The sequence below is a fragment of the Lagopus muta genome, chromosome 15, assembly GCF_023343835.1.
Source record: "Lagopus muta isolate bLagMut1 chromosome 15, bLagMut1 primary, whole genome shotgun sequence".
Classification (NCBI taxonomy): Eukaryota; Metazoa; Chordata; class Aves; order Galliformes; family Phasianidae; genus Lagopus; species Lagopus muta.
In genome coordinates this window covers 5,914,782-5,928,596 of record NC_064447.1, presented here as the reverse complement: position 1 = coordinate 5,928,596, position 13,815 = coordinate 5,914,782, and the positions used below count along the sequence as shown (strand labels likewise).

Below are 13,815 nucleotides of genomic sequence, written 5' to 3'. Positions count from 1 at the left end.
TCAAGAATACTCACCCTTCCTCGACTCCCCCCCCCAAAAAAAGAACAAAAAAAACCAAACCAAAACCAACCCCACAACCAACAAAATAAGCACTAAATTAGTGACAGATATTAACTCTCAGGTTTGTGTACTTCATAAACATTTTAAGTGATAAAAGTACTAGACTAGTTTTTAAGTAGGCTTTTCTTGATAGCTAACTTATATAAGAGAAAGAGTCGAACACAAGTATCGTTTGTGTTTGGTTAGACAGTAAGACAATTTTTAATAATACCAAATCCAAAGCAGATTTACATATCCCAATAATTAATGTGAGCAGTAAGATAAAGGAAGTAGGTGCTTGTTCTCAAACCTTTTGACAAATCTATATTTCTTATTTAATTTTTTAAGTGTAGTGCTTCATTAGGTAATGGACTTCGCAGGTGTTTGTATATAGCTGAGGAGAGCAGAAAATGATTAAAAAGAAAAGCCTAATTTCTTAAAAAATGTACTAACATTACCTTTTAGAGTAAATCTGATTGTATTGGAACTGCACTAAAACACTCTGCCCTAGCCTGTTGGAGATTGCCTAGTAAAGCATAAATGCTTACATCTTTATGTTTTGTTTTTGAAGTTTATACTTTGGGCTTCAGTGTGAAACTCAATCTTCTCTGGTAAAAAATACTTATTTAAAAGGCAAATTTCACAGGATCCAGGATATCATTCAAACTCACAAAACCACTAAACAGGTAAGAGTTACATACAGGATGGACTTGAACCATTTGTCCCAGATGAACTCAATTTCAGGCTTAGAAAGAACTGAAGAGCGCCATAACTTCTAGTAGCCTTACTGCATGCCTCTTTTAGAGCGGTAATTTAATCATTGCTTTGGAAAAATAGAATTTCCATTAATGAAGGTTAGCTATATTTTATGATGGCATTAGGGAACCTTTTGAGGTCCCCTATAATCCTGTTGTCTGGAATAAAGTATGGGAGGCCAACACAGACCACTGGTTCGTAAAATACTGGCAATCGTCCTTTATGTTGCCAGTGGATTATGGCAGAAACTATTCTTCCATATAGATCTAAACAAATACTACAAGAATAGGTATATGCCTTTTACTAATTAAATAAGCAATGCTTTATTGCCAATGAAATTGGATTGAAAATATTTAAAATTTACATATAGTAATTTAATTTGTTTTATATAATTCTAATTACAGGGTATTTATAGCTGCATTCATGGAGTACACATTGAAGAAAAAAAGAAGTCCCCTGACTTTACTTTGACCAATTCCCAAACCAACATGTTAAAACTACTACGAACAGCGAAAAATATGACCAATATAAATCCTTCAAGAATTAACTCCCCCAAAAGAACAGCTGATTTTATTCAGAGGGGTTCCTTGATTATGGACATGGTCATGGATAAGGGAAACTTGATCTTTTCTGATAACAGATCCTTTCAGACAAAGGACAACTTTTTTGGTGAAAACATGAGTGAATTGCAGACACTTCCTGGCAATCGACACAAGGACAATCTTAACAACTATGTTTTCCAAGGTCAGCATCCTCTCACACTGAATGAGTCCAACCCAAATACAGTAGAGGTTGCAGTAACAACAGAAGCAAAAGTAAACTCCAGACCCAGGCAACTTTGGAGGAAATCTGTTGAATCTTTACGTCAGGAATCTGTACGTCAGAGTCAAGGTTCCCAGAGGGAAAACGGGTCAGATGAAAACCGGCAACTTTCAGTGAAAAGCCAAAGATATCTTCCTGAAGAGATCGTCCATTCAGATGTATCAGAGACATCAAGCCGGGCTACTTGCCATATGGAACCTGATAACAACAATAAGCACCACAAAACCAAGGACAATTTTAAAAAAAGAACAGTAGCATCAAAATACCCAAAAGACTGTAGTGAAGTGGAACTGACATATCTGAAAACCAAACAGAGCTCTCCACGGGATAAAATCTACACAATTGATGCTGATAAGGAGCCAGGATTCCGCTTGGACACACCCCAATATATCGAAAACATTGTCCTTCCAGAAACGATAGAGTATCCTGATGTTTATCAAGATCACAATGACAACTACAGGAAAGCAGAACATGCTAACAGGACTCCCATGCATAATGAAGACAGTCTTCCAAATAATGATCAATATAAACTTTATGCAAAGCACTACAGTTTAAAAGATAAAAATGCTTCCCTAGTTGACATGAATGATAGATACAGACAGAATTCTACCCACTGTAGGAGCTGTCTTTCCAATTTGCCCACTTATACGGGACATTATTCAGGCAGATCTCCCTATAAATGTGATGCATGCTTGCGGATGGGGAACCTCTATGATATTGAGGAAGATCAGATGCTGCAGGACACAACGAACTTATCACTTCCTGAAGAAATATATGACCATAGTTGGTCACAGAATAATGCTCTGCAATATCATAAAAAAAACAAGTTGAGGATTAGCAGGCAACATTCATTTGATAATATTGCTGATAAGTCCAGGGAAATTGATCTTGGAAGACCTTCTCGTAGTATAAGCTTGAAAGATAAAGAGAAGTTTCTCCAAAGTAGTCCATATGCAAGCATGTTTAGTGTTCCCTCAAGCAAACTGTTGAGCAACAAAGCCTCACTTTTAACCCATTCTCTAGAGGACAGTAAGAGGAGCAAGTCCCTGTATCCCATTCACTCAGAAGATAATCCCTTTCTGCACTCGTATCGTGATGACCAGCACTTATCTCTTAGGCGAAACCCAGCTGATCTTTATAAATATTCGTTACCATCCAGAGGAAGAAATGATAATTATTTCAGGTCATCCATAAAGTCTACAGCATCATACTGTTCCAGGGATGGTCGGATCCATAATGACATGTACATTTCAGAGCATGTTTTGCCTTATGTTGCAAATAGGAATAGTGTGTATTCAACTCCAAGGGTTTTAAATTCCTGTAGCAATAGACGTGTGTGTAAGAAAATGCCTAGCATTGAATCAGATGTTTAAATTTTCCATGCACACTTATCTATAGGGAAAAATAGTTGCCACCATCTTAGAGGGAGAATATTTCCTTTAACAATATCCTGCTGTAGTAAATGATATGTAAACCTCTCCCTTTCTCAATGTACTTTTGTACATGAATAGGTGAACTTAGTATGCTCTCAACCATCTTTTTAAAATATGTCTTGTTGAAAAGGAGAAAAAATAGCCATTTATGTATGCTTTATATAAATGGCAAGCTGTACTGAAATAGCCCCAATATATGTTGGCAACTATGCTATTTTGTATCTGATTATTTTATAATTTTGGTTATTCTAATTTCTGTTGCTAAGTATCATTCAGTGTACTTTTGTCCTTAGAAATGTTTAATGATTTTCTAGTACCGGATAAGCAATATGGTATGCATGTAGTATGACACAGACAAAAAGAATTAGGAATGCATTTGCTAAGTTACAAAAATAAGACTCTTTAAAAGAGACCAGAGAACTAGGCTTTCAAAAATATATTTTAGCTTCATAATCATTTTCAAAGAAGAAAAACCTTTAAAAAAAAAAAAAGAATCCAACCCAAACCCCAGGACCTTAATTAACAAAATACAGTGTGTTAGCACAAAATTAGTATGTTCATCGTAGGCTGACAGAAAATAAATGGGAAGACTGTAGACCCAAACATGTGAACTGCTGTGTACCAAAAGGAAGCCCTGTGGATTTTACACAAATTAATGTTAATGTTAATTTACAAATGCTTTTCTTATATTTCACATGCACTTGCCATTAGAAACTAAGTTCATTGAAAAGTCTGCAGTCATCTTGTCAAAAAATTCACAGCTGCCTAATCCAGAGTATATATTTTTAGCTATCAATATATGTCACTTATTGTGGAGTTCATTAGTAACCTTGAGACCTATTAAGTATGCAAGTTTGCATTTGCCCCTTACTGGTGATTACTCAGGGCTGTATAGTATTTATTTGATTCCTTCAGTTCCCAAACGAAATCCCAACCCACCACAGTTCTTTGTTCATAGGATGTTAGTGACATCTAATTAACTGTATGTTAGTATTACTAAAGCTGTTAATATGGTATCAAACACGAACAGCCATATGTTCAGTGTAATCAGCAAGGAATGCAATGCCATTTATTTGCATATACCGTGAAGGATTAATGCCCTTTGTGGGCCTTCTTCTTTCTGGAATATCATGCATGTTTGTTGAACATCACACCTTTTTTTTTCTTTTTTTTAACCTCTCTAATCAAATCTGTCCTATAAATTGAATATATGCACACATCACCACTCACCGGTATGCAAAAACTATTCACGTTACAAGGCTGTATTCTTATATGACTTTTATTTCTAGTGAAGATCAATCAGCATATTTCAGAAACAAAATGTGTGCTATGCATCCTTCCTCATCCCATAGCCATAAGGAGTGTAAAAGGGAAAAGGGGAAGACTTTCTTGAGTAGAGTGTACAGTTGTAAATTGTAGTTAAATTAAAGAAGTAAATTGCTAATATATTTAAAGTATCAACAGGTAGTTCTCTCCCATTGTTCTGGTAGTCTAAGAATCACTCTGATTTTATTTATTTATTTGTCCATGTATGGGAAGTTTAGATGATTAGATTATTAAATTATTCCTTAGATTTCACTGAAAATCAGTGAACGAGGAAACCATTACCACTGTGAATTGGAAAATGTAAATATTACCCTGACTTTTCCCTAAACAAAAGTTATTTTCAATAGAATCATACTTACATCATCTGTAATTGTATATCTGCAAGGCAGAGTTACAGTGTGCAAGTTGTTTAGTTTGGAGTAGCATCCTTCAGACGAGAGCTGCAAATGGGAGGTAATATAAATGACATGTAGTGATAGATAGAATATGGCCTATTGAATTTTTATTTACAATTTTTTTATTAAACAGATTTGAGCTGACTAATTACTAAATGGTCCACAATGAATTCTTGATATTTACAAATGCATTTGTACTTTCGTCATAATGGTGAAGGATGATATTTTGGAAGGAATGAAATGCAATGGGATTTGGGTTTTCCAAATCCCTTCCTAGCTTCCAAAAATCTCAGCATACTTTGTTATATTTATGTTCAGAAAGCATATCTATGGGCATCTGCACTCTGTCCAGAGCAAATGTCTTTTGAGTACTTCTTGTTCGACATTTGGTCGCAATTATTGGCCCTAATTCACATGATATGCTTTCTGGCTTCTCACTGGCTCTGGTTTTTATAAAAAGATCCTTGACTGCCCTTACAGGGATTCTATCTCAGGAATAGCTGTATGAACCAAGCAGAGATAGGGTGTTTATGGATGGGATGGAGCACTACTATTCACAATCAAACCCCCTTTCCCGTGTGCATACACGTGTACCCTATTCATCTTAGGTCCATAGGTAGGAAAATGCACTAAAGACATAAGTATTGTTGTAACAAATATAATTAAAATATTTGAGGCAAATTTTAATTTCTAAATTATATTTAATTTCTAAATCATAGTAGATTAAACAAGATCTTAAGTGTTTGGAACCACCTGTGTTTTTCAGCAAATTGTCTGTTTGCTGATATCACACCAAAAACTACTGTGCAAGTTGCTGGGAATTTTACCAAGTGAATCATAAAACTCCATGGTGGCTCTTATCTTTCACATCATCTGAAAGCACTCAGAATACTGTCTGCTCACTCCAAGTCTTTTGTAACTTCATCTTTATCTGCAACTAGACACCCATGCTTCAATATATAGACAAGTACTGTCTATAAAACTCTGGGAAAGAAAAGTTCCCATTTATGACATTTTCTAAATAAACTGTTGAGATCCAAATGCAAACATGCTAAACCCAGGTGAATTTATCCTTCTGTGAAATGTTCAGGCAAATTAGCTAAAAAGAAGTACACTGCAGTGTTTGCTTTTTCTGATTGGAGATTTCTGGTGACTGTAGAGATTGGTTATCTACAAAATACAGTCCCACATCAAACCAAATTAAAGAGACAGAGGGAAGACTTGATAATGTTGCACAGCAGTTGTTCACATGGGAATAAACTATGCTGCCTTAAAAGAAAGAGATTAAAAAAAAAAAAGGATACTGAAAGTAGAGGGATAAGAATCATGCATGTGTTTGCGGTTTTGATCTTGGCATGTAATATGTCTGAATGAAGGGGGAAGAAAAGGCTAAAGTGCAGGGTTGTAGCTAGAATAGCTAGTGTGGTTGGTGATGTATACATGTAAAGAAGAAGAAGCTGAGAAGTTGAAGGAAAAGCTCCAACAGTAGAGCCACAAGCCACAGCTTGTGAGGCTCAGCTGTAGGGCATATGGAACTCTGAATATTGCCTGAGCTTTGTTGATATATTTGCACTGACTTTCAATTAAATTGAGATCAAGACTTTCTGTATTTCCCTCTCTCTCACTCTAGCTGCTGCTATACTTGAAGAGGAGAAAAGAATCTTCCTGCATAAGTGGCCATCCTTTCTGTACCTTTCTGGATGGTGCTGGTGACTTGTTACATTTTCCTGATTACAGCTCTAGCAGATTGTTGGTCATTCCTATCACCAAGATTTCCCGTGACTCCAGCTGGAACTGAATCAGGCTGTAAATGATATGGGCCGTTCTTGGTAGCATGTCCCGTAGTGTTACACTGCTCCTGGACGACAACTTTTATGGAGGCAGGATATTGAATTGCTGAGGAATGAAGTAGGTACATGGAGGTAAAAACAGCTATGTAGACATTCCTGCCTCGTGCTTTTTTTCCTCTTTTAAAGACGTTGTAGAATTTCTTCATGTTTTTGTCTTCCCCTTTTCACCACAGTGCATTTTCCTTTTCCTTTCAAATGAATTTTGTTTTCTGCTTGTGTTTTGTAGAGCAGTGTAGCCACCCACTAACTTAAAAGCATGGAAATAAGATACTTTAATATATAAGATAAAATTAAGGAAATTAAGAGTTCTTTGTATTTCTGGAAATTTTCATTCAATGTTTTGGCAGCTTTCGCTCAGAATTCTTTATTTTGCTACTTTAGAAGCTCAGTTAGGAAAAAGAGTGCTGTGGACACACTGAATCCAAATCACCGCCAGCCCACCATGTTTTGGCAGCATCTCATGAACATGTCTCTCTCTCTGTGGTCATTCAGGAACACTTAGTTAAATTAACAGTCACAATAAAGCTAAGGCAAATTAGTAGTTGTTTTTTGTTGGTTTTTTTTCCTGATGAAAATGAATTTTTTTACATAGTTCCTAAGGTAGCAAAAGCTAGAGGTATGTATGTAGCGTTTGGGTTTCTCTGCTGGAAGGCTAAGCTCTTTGTGTTTCCAGTGTAAGGAGAGAAAGAGAGAAAGCTCCCTCCTGATGGCAGTCAGAGCACTGGAGGCTTGGAAGCAGTTGTGTTGATGCGTCTTGAAAGCATTTGTATTTCTCTGCAGATATTTTAGGAAGCATAGGCACTAATCAGAGATCTCAGGCGTGCTTACTAGAGTAGTGGACTATTTATTCCAGCCTCAAAATCTGCTCAGTTGAGTCTGTGAGTGCCAGTTTACACCTTGCAGATCATATAGATTCCTGTGCTTATTCAATATCTGCTAAAGTTGCAGCTGTCTGTTGTGGATTCTGCAGTACTTCCAACCTAAACAGTATCGCCATTTTCTTTATACCCTGTGACTAACCAGCATGAAATAAAAGTGTTAGCATCTCTTCCCTGTAGAATAACTTGCTATTTTTATATTTCTTCTGTGTAGCATATGCATCTTAAGATACAGTGATGGGGAAGACTTCAGTACCACTCCTTCCCTTGTTGAGTTCACCAACAAAAAACAGAACAGGAATTATGATACAGGTCTTAGAGTCAGGCTGGATGTAGGAAGAATTAAAGAGTGAATGTTTTTGTTGTTTTACTTTGAATTTAATGTGTTATGTATGAAACCTAGTGAAAACAGATATTTTATTATGAAGTCCTCTTAGTTAAAAGAGAACAGCATCCATTGTGTGACTTGGGTAGTTTGTGTTAAGTGTTAATCATCACATTCTGTGCTTCTGTCAAAATGGAGTGTTGTGAATCCACTTGCTAAATTTTGCCTTTCCCAGCTCGAGCTTTTTTTTAGCTCAAATATCTGGCTCTAATTTTAGCTCAAATATCCTTCTGAAGTAAGTGTATTTCCTGCATAGGGCAGTCTGGTTTACAACATAAAAACAGTTTTCTGGTGACATGCTTAATTCACTTGTTTTACTGATGTTAATTTTTTTAATCAAAACCTTTTTTCCTATTGAGAGTGGAACCTTGGAATTAGTGCTGAAGGATCTTCTGAAAGAGTGTAAAGGTCTTTCAAAGTATGACTCTACGGTATGATCCATTTCCCTGCTCAGTGGAACCTGTACCACCTTGCTTAAACATATTAGCAAAATGCTAGTAGTGATTCTCAATAGGAGGGAGCACAATTTAATCCCTATTGTGTACTTATTTGTGGACGTAAATGCAAATGCAGACAGACAAAGGTTATGGTATAGAAAAGACTCCACCTGTTCTAGCTGAAGTCTCCTGCAGAGCTCTGGTTAAGTTACACAAGAGTAGCCTCAAGACCATCCTGTCTCTTCCATTGTTCTGATCGTGCCGACTTCTCTGTCTCATGTGCACATATTGTACATAGTGTAAAATTCTTGTTGACACTCAGCTGTCATTGTGAAATTAATCCCATTTCCACCTGTTCGCCTTCATTGCAGTGTAGCAGCAATGTCTGTGGGATGTAGAGGTGGTTGTTTGCGTTCACTGGTGTCTGCTCCTCTGTTCAGTGGGAGCAGAAATTCTGCCTTGCTTCTCTCTGCTCTGCTGGAGGAGGGTTACTGCACTGCTTGTAAATAAGTCCCTCAATCAAATCCAGCTTTTCATTTAATTTAATTTAATTTTTTGCCCTTCTTCACTAGACCTGCATAGAGAGTACTTTGTTGAAGAATATGCTCTCTTTGGAAGTCATGATTACAAGCATGCATCTCTTGCAATGCAGTGAGAATGCACTGTTGTCTATGCAGGTTTGGGAGCTTTTTGGTTACATCCTGCAGGATGCCTCTACCCTGGTTAAAAGTGTTCTTAAAATGAATGCCAATCTAGACAGCTGTAAGAATCCACTGCTGATTATGTGATGATCTTGTCATATCTATCATTTAAGAACCAGAAATAACAGAAGTGAAATTAAGTTACCTCAATATTTAGCAGGATTTTGTTGTTTTGCACTTAAGTATTTTACTCATTTTCCTCAATTCTTTACCTGTATTAAATTAGTAGAAAATATAACTATGCTGTAGTCATGCAATATCATTATTAGCAGATAACCACACTGAATTGAGTACTACATATTTAAAAGAGATGATTTTTGACTCTCCAGCTCTTCAGAAGTAGTGGTAATCAGCAGTTATACTGTTAGATGTTTCATCCTTTCCCTTTTGTAATTAGCATTTGTTTTCACTGATATTTCAAAAATTATATTTCTGTGTGCGCGTTCTAAACTGTGAAAGTAAATACCAGTAAATATTATGATACTTATTCAGTGCACTGTAAAGTTCCAAGTGAGATGATAATTTGCCTGTGAATTAATGAAGGTTTCCTCACTTCTCACAAATGGTCCTGAGCTTTAATGTGGGCAAATGGTAATATTTATAGTTACATGAAATTTTAATGGAGAAAGTTCTTGTTTTGCACTTCTAGATCTATTAGAAGAAATGGTGTGTTTTTCTGAACAACTGAATTATGATCATACATTTTTAATTTAAGTATTGTACATTGCCATGCATAAGAATAACCCTTTTGAAGAGCTTTGTGTTAATCGTCACTACAGGATTCTTTAGACTGAGAATCATTCATTAAGCCTGTTTTATAATGGCATCTAATGGCAAAACACAGTTTGGAAATATATTTTGGATTCTGTTTCTCACTGTATTTGGACTCATAGTTCTGCAATTGAAGGCCCTCACAAGGTTCCTATGCCCTTTGCTTTGGGGAAGGAGACTTCTCTTGTTCATTGATGGAACAACATTAGAGGAGTCAAAAAAAGAATTTGGAGTATGTGTTGCTCAATATTTGAAGTGTAAATTATGTTCAAAATGAGAAAAAGGAGGGAAATTGGAGGTTCACAGTTATCCACACTAGGGAATGGTCTGTGATGGGCAGCAAAGTGTGGTTTCCAGAAGCTAATTTTTAATGAAGGTGATTTGAATCCTGCTGGAGATTATAAATCACTGAAATAAAAAAGAGAGTTTCTTATTTCTTTTTGTTTTTTAAGCCAAAGTCTTTATATTGTCATACGAGGTTTCACAGGAAAATGGGCCAAAGAATACAATTAAATATGCAAAAGGTTAATCCTATGGAAATGGATATCCTGTCATCTTGATGTGCCAGAGCATATCAATGGTAACAGGAACAATGCGTGTAATTTTCCTGTATATTGCTATGTAGGTTGCACTATTTTGAATGATACAAGCCTGATATTTTAATTACCAAATACCAGAAGAAAGCTGTTTATTAATAGTTTTTAACCTAAATATGTATACAGTATAAACACGTGTGCGTGCATACCCTTTCCCACCCAGTCATATATGAGTAATCTCCCAAATGTGGGGCACATTCCAGCAGTGCTTTATTGTAAATGATTCTCTACTCTCCTTTCCAAACCTCCTAAAGCCACCAATTCCCTAGCAGCATTTACTGTAGTGTTTGATGCCTATTGCTGAAGAGGCTGAGGGACTTGCTGGGGATCAGGAATGCCAGGATGCGAAAATAAATGAGAGTTTCTCTCTGAAAGAGCTGGAAATGGTACTTGCTGACATTTCCATATATGCAGGCATGTCTTCTTGTGCTATTTTGAGGATTAATGACCAGAGACAGTCTATTGGCCCAGTGGTCCAGATGTTAAAATTTTGTGTCAATTTATGTGATCCAAACGTGGTCATTAAAAACATTATTTACAATAGCTGAGGAAGAATAGTTAAAACCCAAAATTTCCAGGAAGGATCAGTGGGTGTGTGTACCAGTGGAGGCCATTCTATTCATCCAGGCAGACTGCAGTTTTCAAAATGTATTTTGTACAGAGGCAGTATTTAGCAGTGATGCTTGTTAGTAACTTCTTGGTGCATGGGCTTTTGGCCATTTTATTACTATGTGAAAGTCTTGACATAGAGATGGTGATATTTGGCTTCTTTTCTAAATTCAGAATGCTCTAACCAAAACTTATGATAAAAAATTGCCATGGATTCATTTATTTGAAGTTACTCCTGAGCTTTTTTTTCAAAGGGAGCATTGCATAATTAGTCATTTTTTCCCATACTTACACAGGGAAGCAGAAAATTTGGTATGGTCAGCATTTCTCTATGACTCATTGCAAGTGTGTCTTGGAGAAGGACTTTGTTCCAACTCCTTTGTCTGCAGTAAGAACAATTTTTGTTATCTTGTCTTTATCCAGCCTAGATCTGGATTTCTACTGTAGGCAAAACACTATTTGACTTAAAGATGTGCGAGTGCGTGATGGGAGAGCACGTTCTTAGTGTGGGTCGTGCTCAGAGTTAAAATACCAAAACCAAACCTCATGTTGCAAAGGTAGGGAAGTTGCATCATGTAAAATTGCGTGCAGCTAGAAAGGAAACTTGTGCAATTTTTAATAAGAACTGTTTACAATTTATACTTTATATCAGCTATACTATCTTAAAATAGTCTTATTTATTTCAGAGCGTCCATTTTGCTCTGATGAAGAACAGCTTAATCTCTCTGTCTTCACACCTCACGCCCACATGCACAGTGTATTTTGTGTCTTCCCTGAACAAACCAGAAGGTACAAACAGAATTCATTACCATTAGGCAGACTCCTACCTGATTTTTATCTAAGTATGTTACTTTTATGCAAAATTTGCATCCATACATTCTAGGTTCTTTAGAAGCATTTCACCTGTGAGCTAACACTGTTAATTTTAACTCATGAGAGTTGAATTTACACTAAACTGGGCATTTCATGCTTTGTTTCAGCCTCTGTAAAGATGTTTTGCTGACTAAGATGAAACACAAATATTTCTGTGTGCTGCTAAACAAAAATCACCAGAAGAATTTTAAAAGTTTAGCTTGCAGTTAAAAAAATATGTTTACCTATTTACTTGAATATTGTAAATGTAATGTGTTGTTCTGATTATTCCTTATATACATACATGTATATATTTGAAAGCTGTGTGTAAGCTTTATATAAATGTATGTGTATAAAGGTTTGGGTTTTTTTTTAGGAATGAGGGGCAGGAGAAAAATTCAGCATTGTGACAAAGGTTCTACAAACATTTATTAGCATTTTCCAGTAACATGCTATTTTGATTTTGACTGGAAGTTATTTGCAGTTGTACTCTGAAAAGAAAATTAAATGTAGCAAAAATTAATATTGAACCTTTGATCCTTTGGCGTTGGGTTAGTTTCATGTGTATCTTGAAAAGAATTGACAATATTAGCTCTGTTTTCTTCTCAGAAAGTAATTATTTGGTACACTTGGAAGTGTATTCTTATTCTGATGGGGAAAAGGCTCTACGTGTACCAATCTTGTTGCACAGAGCAGTAACCTACACTGCAGCTAAAGAAGTTCACATTCCGTAAACAGCATCTTACCAGAAATCCTGGAACCATTTGGTTCCATACACAGTAAATTAAAAAGCCTATCACTGCTGCTACTTAGTGCCATTTACCATAACATCCTCAAGAGCGTAGTATTGCAAAGTAAATTTCATAAATTTCCTATTGCTAGCAAAGAATAGCAGAGGTTTGAAGACCTCTGTGCACCCAGGGAAATTAATCAGGACATTAGAGTAGAAAAAAAATTATCTTGGAAGTGGAATAAAGGATGAAATAATTCATTTTTCACAGGATCCAGAATTTCACGATAAGACTCATAGCGCAATGGATTGTTCAAAAGGAAAGGTTTTTGGGGGGAAAAAAAAAAGAAGAATTAAAAACTAGTTTTGGCATTCCAATTACTGCCTGTTTCATTAGATAGGGTTAGCAAAATGAAATTAATTTTAATACGCAGGTGTCTGCGCAGACAATTTAAACTGCCATGCTATGGACACACGCATACACCCAGCTACCCCTGCACCCATCTGTCCATGCCTTTAAAGCCCTGGTTGTAGTAGGATCTCCCCAACAGCACACAGTGCTCCCCAAAGGGGCTGGGAGTCGTGCACCTCTCCTGCGTTACGCGTACCATCTCATAGCAGTTCTCCCCACCCACCTTTTAACCCAGTGCATGACTGAGTGCTAATACTGTATAAATATTTTGAAACATATCTAAAACAGACGTTTGCTTCAAACTTTTTATGATAGAGAAATATATAATGATTATGGTTGTCATACAGAATTGTATTGTGTTCTTCATTTTTGTTAAATATGTAGAAAAACATTAAGGGAATGGGAGACTCGAATGTCTGTGTGTACCGAAATGTATATAACTATTTGGAGAAAACACACGTGCCAAGTATAACATGATGTAAAAAATGTAAATATATGAAAAATTCATTTTTCTAATAAAGATAATTTCTGCCAGTTGATATGAAAATGAACAATGGAATCATTCTTGTCTGTATTCCTTGCTAAATGGTAGAAGATAAGCGTCGCCTGTGCATAAGGCTTATCTGTGTTTTTTTTGTATTTGATTTGAAAGGTGTTAACAGCCACGTGTTTTGAGTCATCCTTTGTTGTTAGGAATTATCTAAAGGTGAAGACGCCTGAAGCTAAGGCTGACAGTATAGACTTGATGTTCCCAGTTTAATTAATGAAAAGGACAAAGACAATTAACTTACAAGGAATACATTCAGTGTGAGTCATGTCGTTT

At 36.2% G+C, this 13,815-nt stretch overlaps 1 protein-coding gene across 5 annotated transcripts in view; it reads left to right on the top strand.

Moving 5' to 3' along the window:
* GRIN2A (glutamate ionotropic receptor NMDA type subunit 2A) overlaps window positions 1-13,526 on the top strand; it is a 161,538-nt gene extending 148,012 nt beyond the window's left edge. For 3 of the 5 annotated variants that reach the window (XM_048961714.1, XM_048961712.1, XM_048961713.1), the window contains one exon: window positions 1,200-13,526. In XM_048961714.1, coding sequence (XP_048817671.1) covers window positions 1,200-2,990 — 1,791 coding nt within the window. In that variant the 3' untranslated portion in view covers window positions 2,991-13,526. The remainder of the gene's footprint in view (window positions 1-1,199) is intronic. The other 2 variants (XM_048961716.1, XM_048961715.1) reach the window with 2 other exon arrangements.
* Window positions 13,527-13,815: the final 289 nt, after the last annotated feature.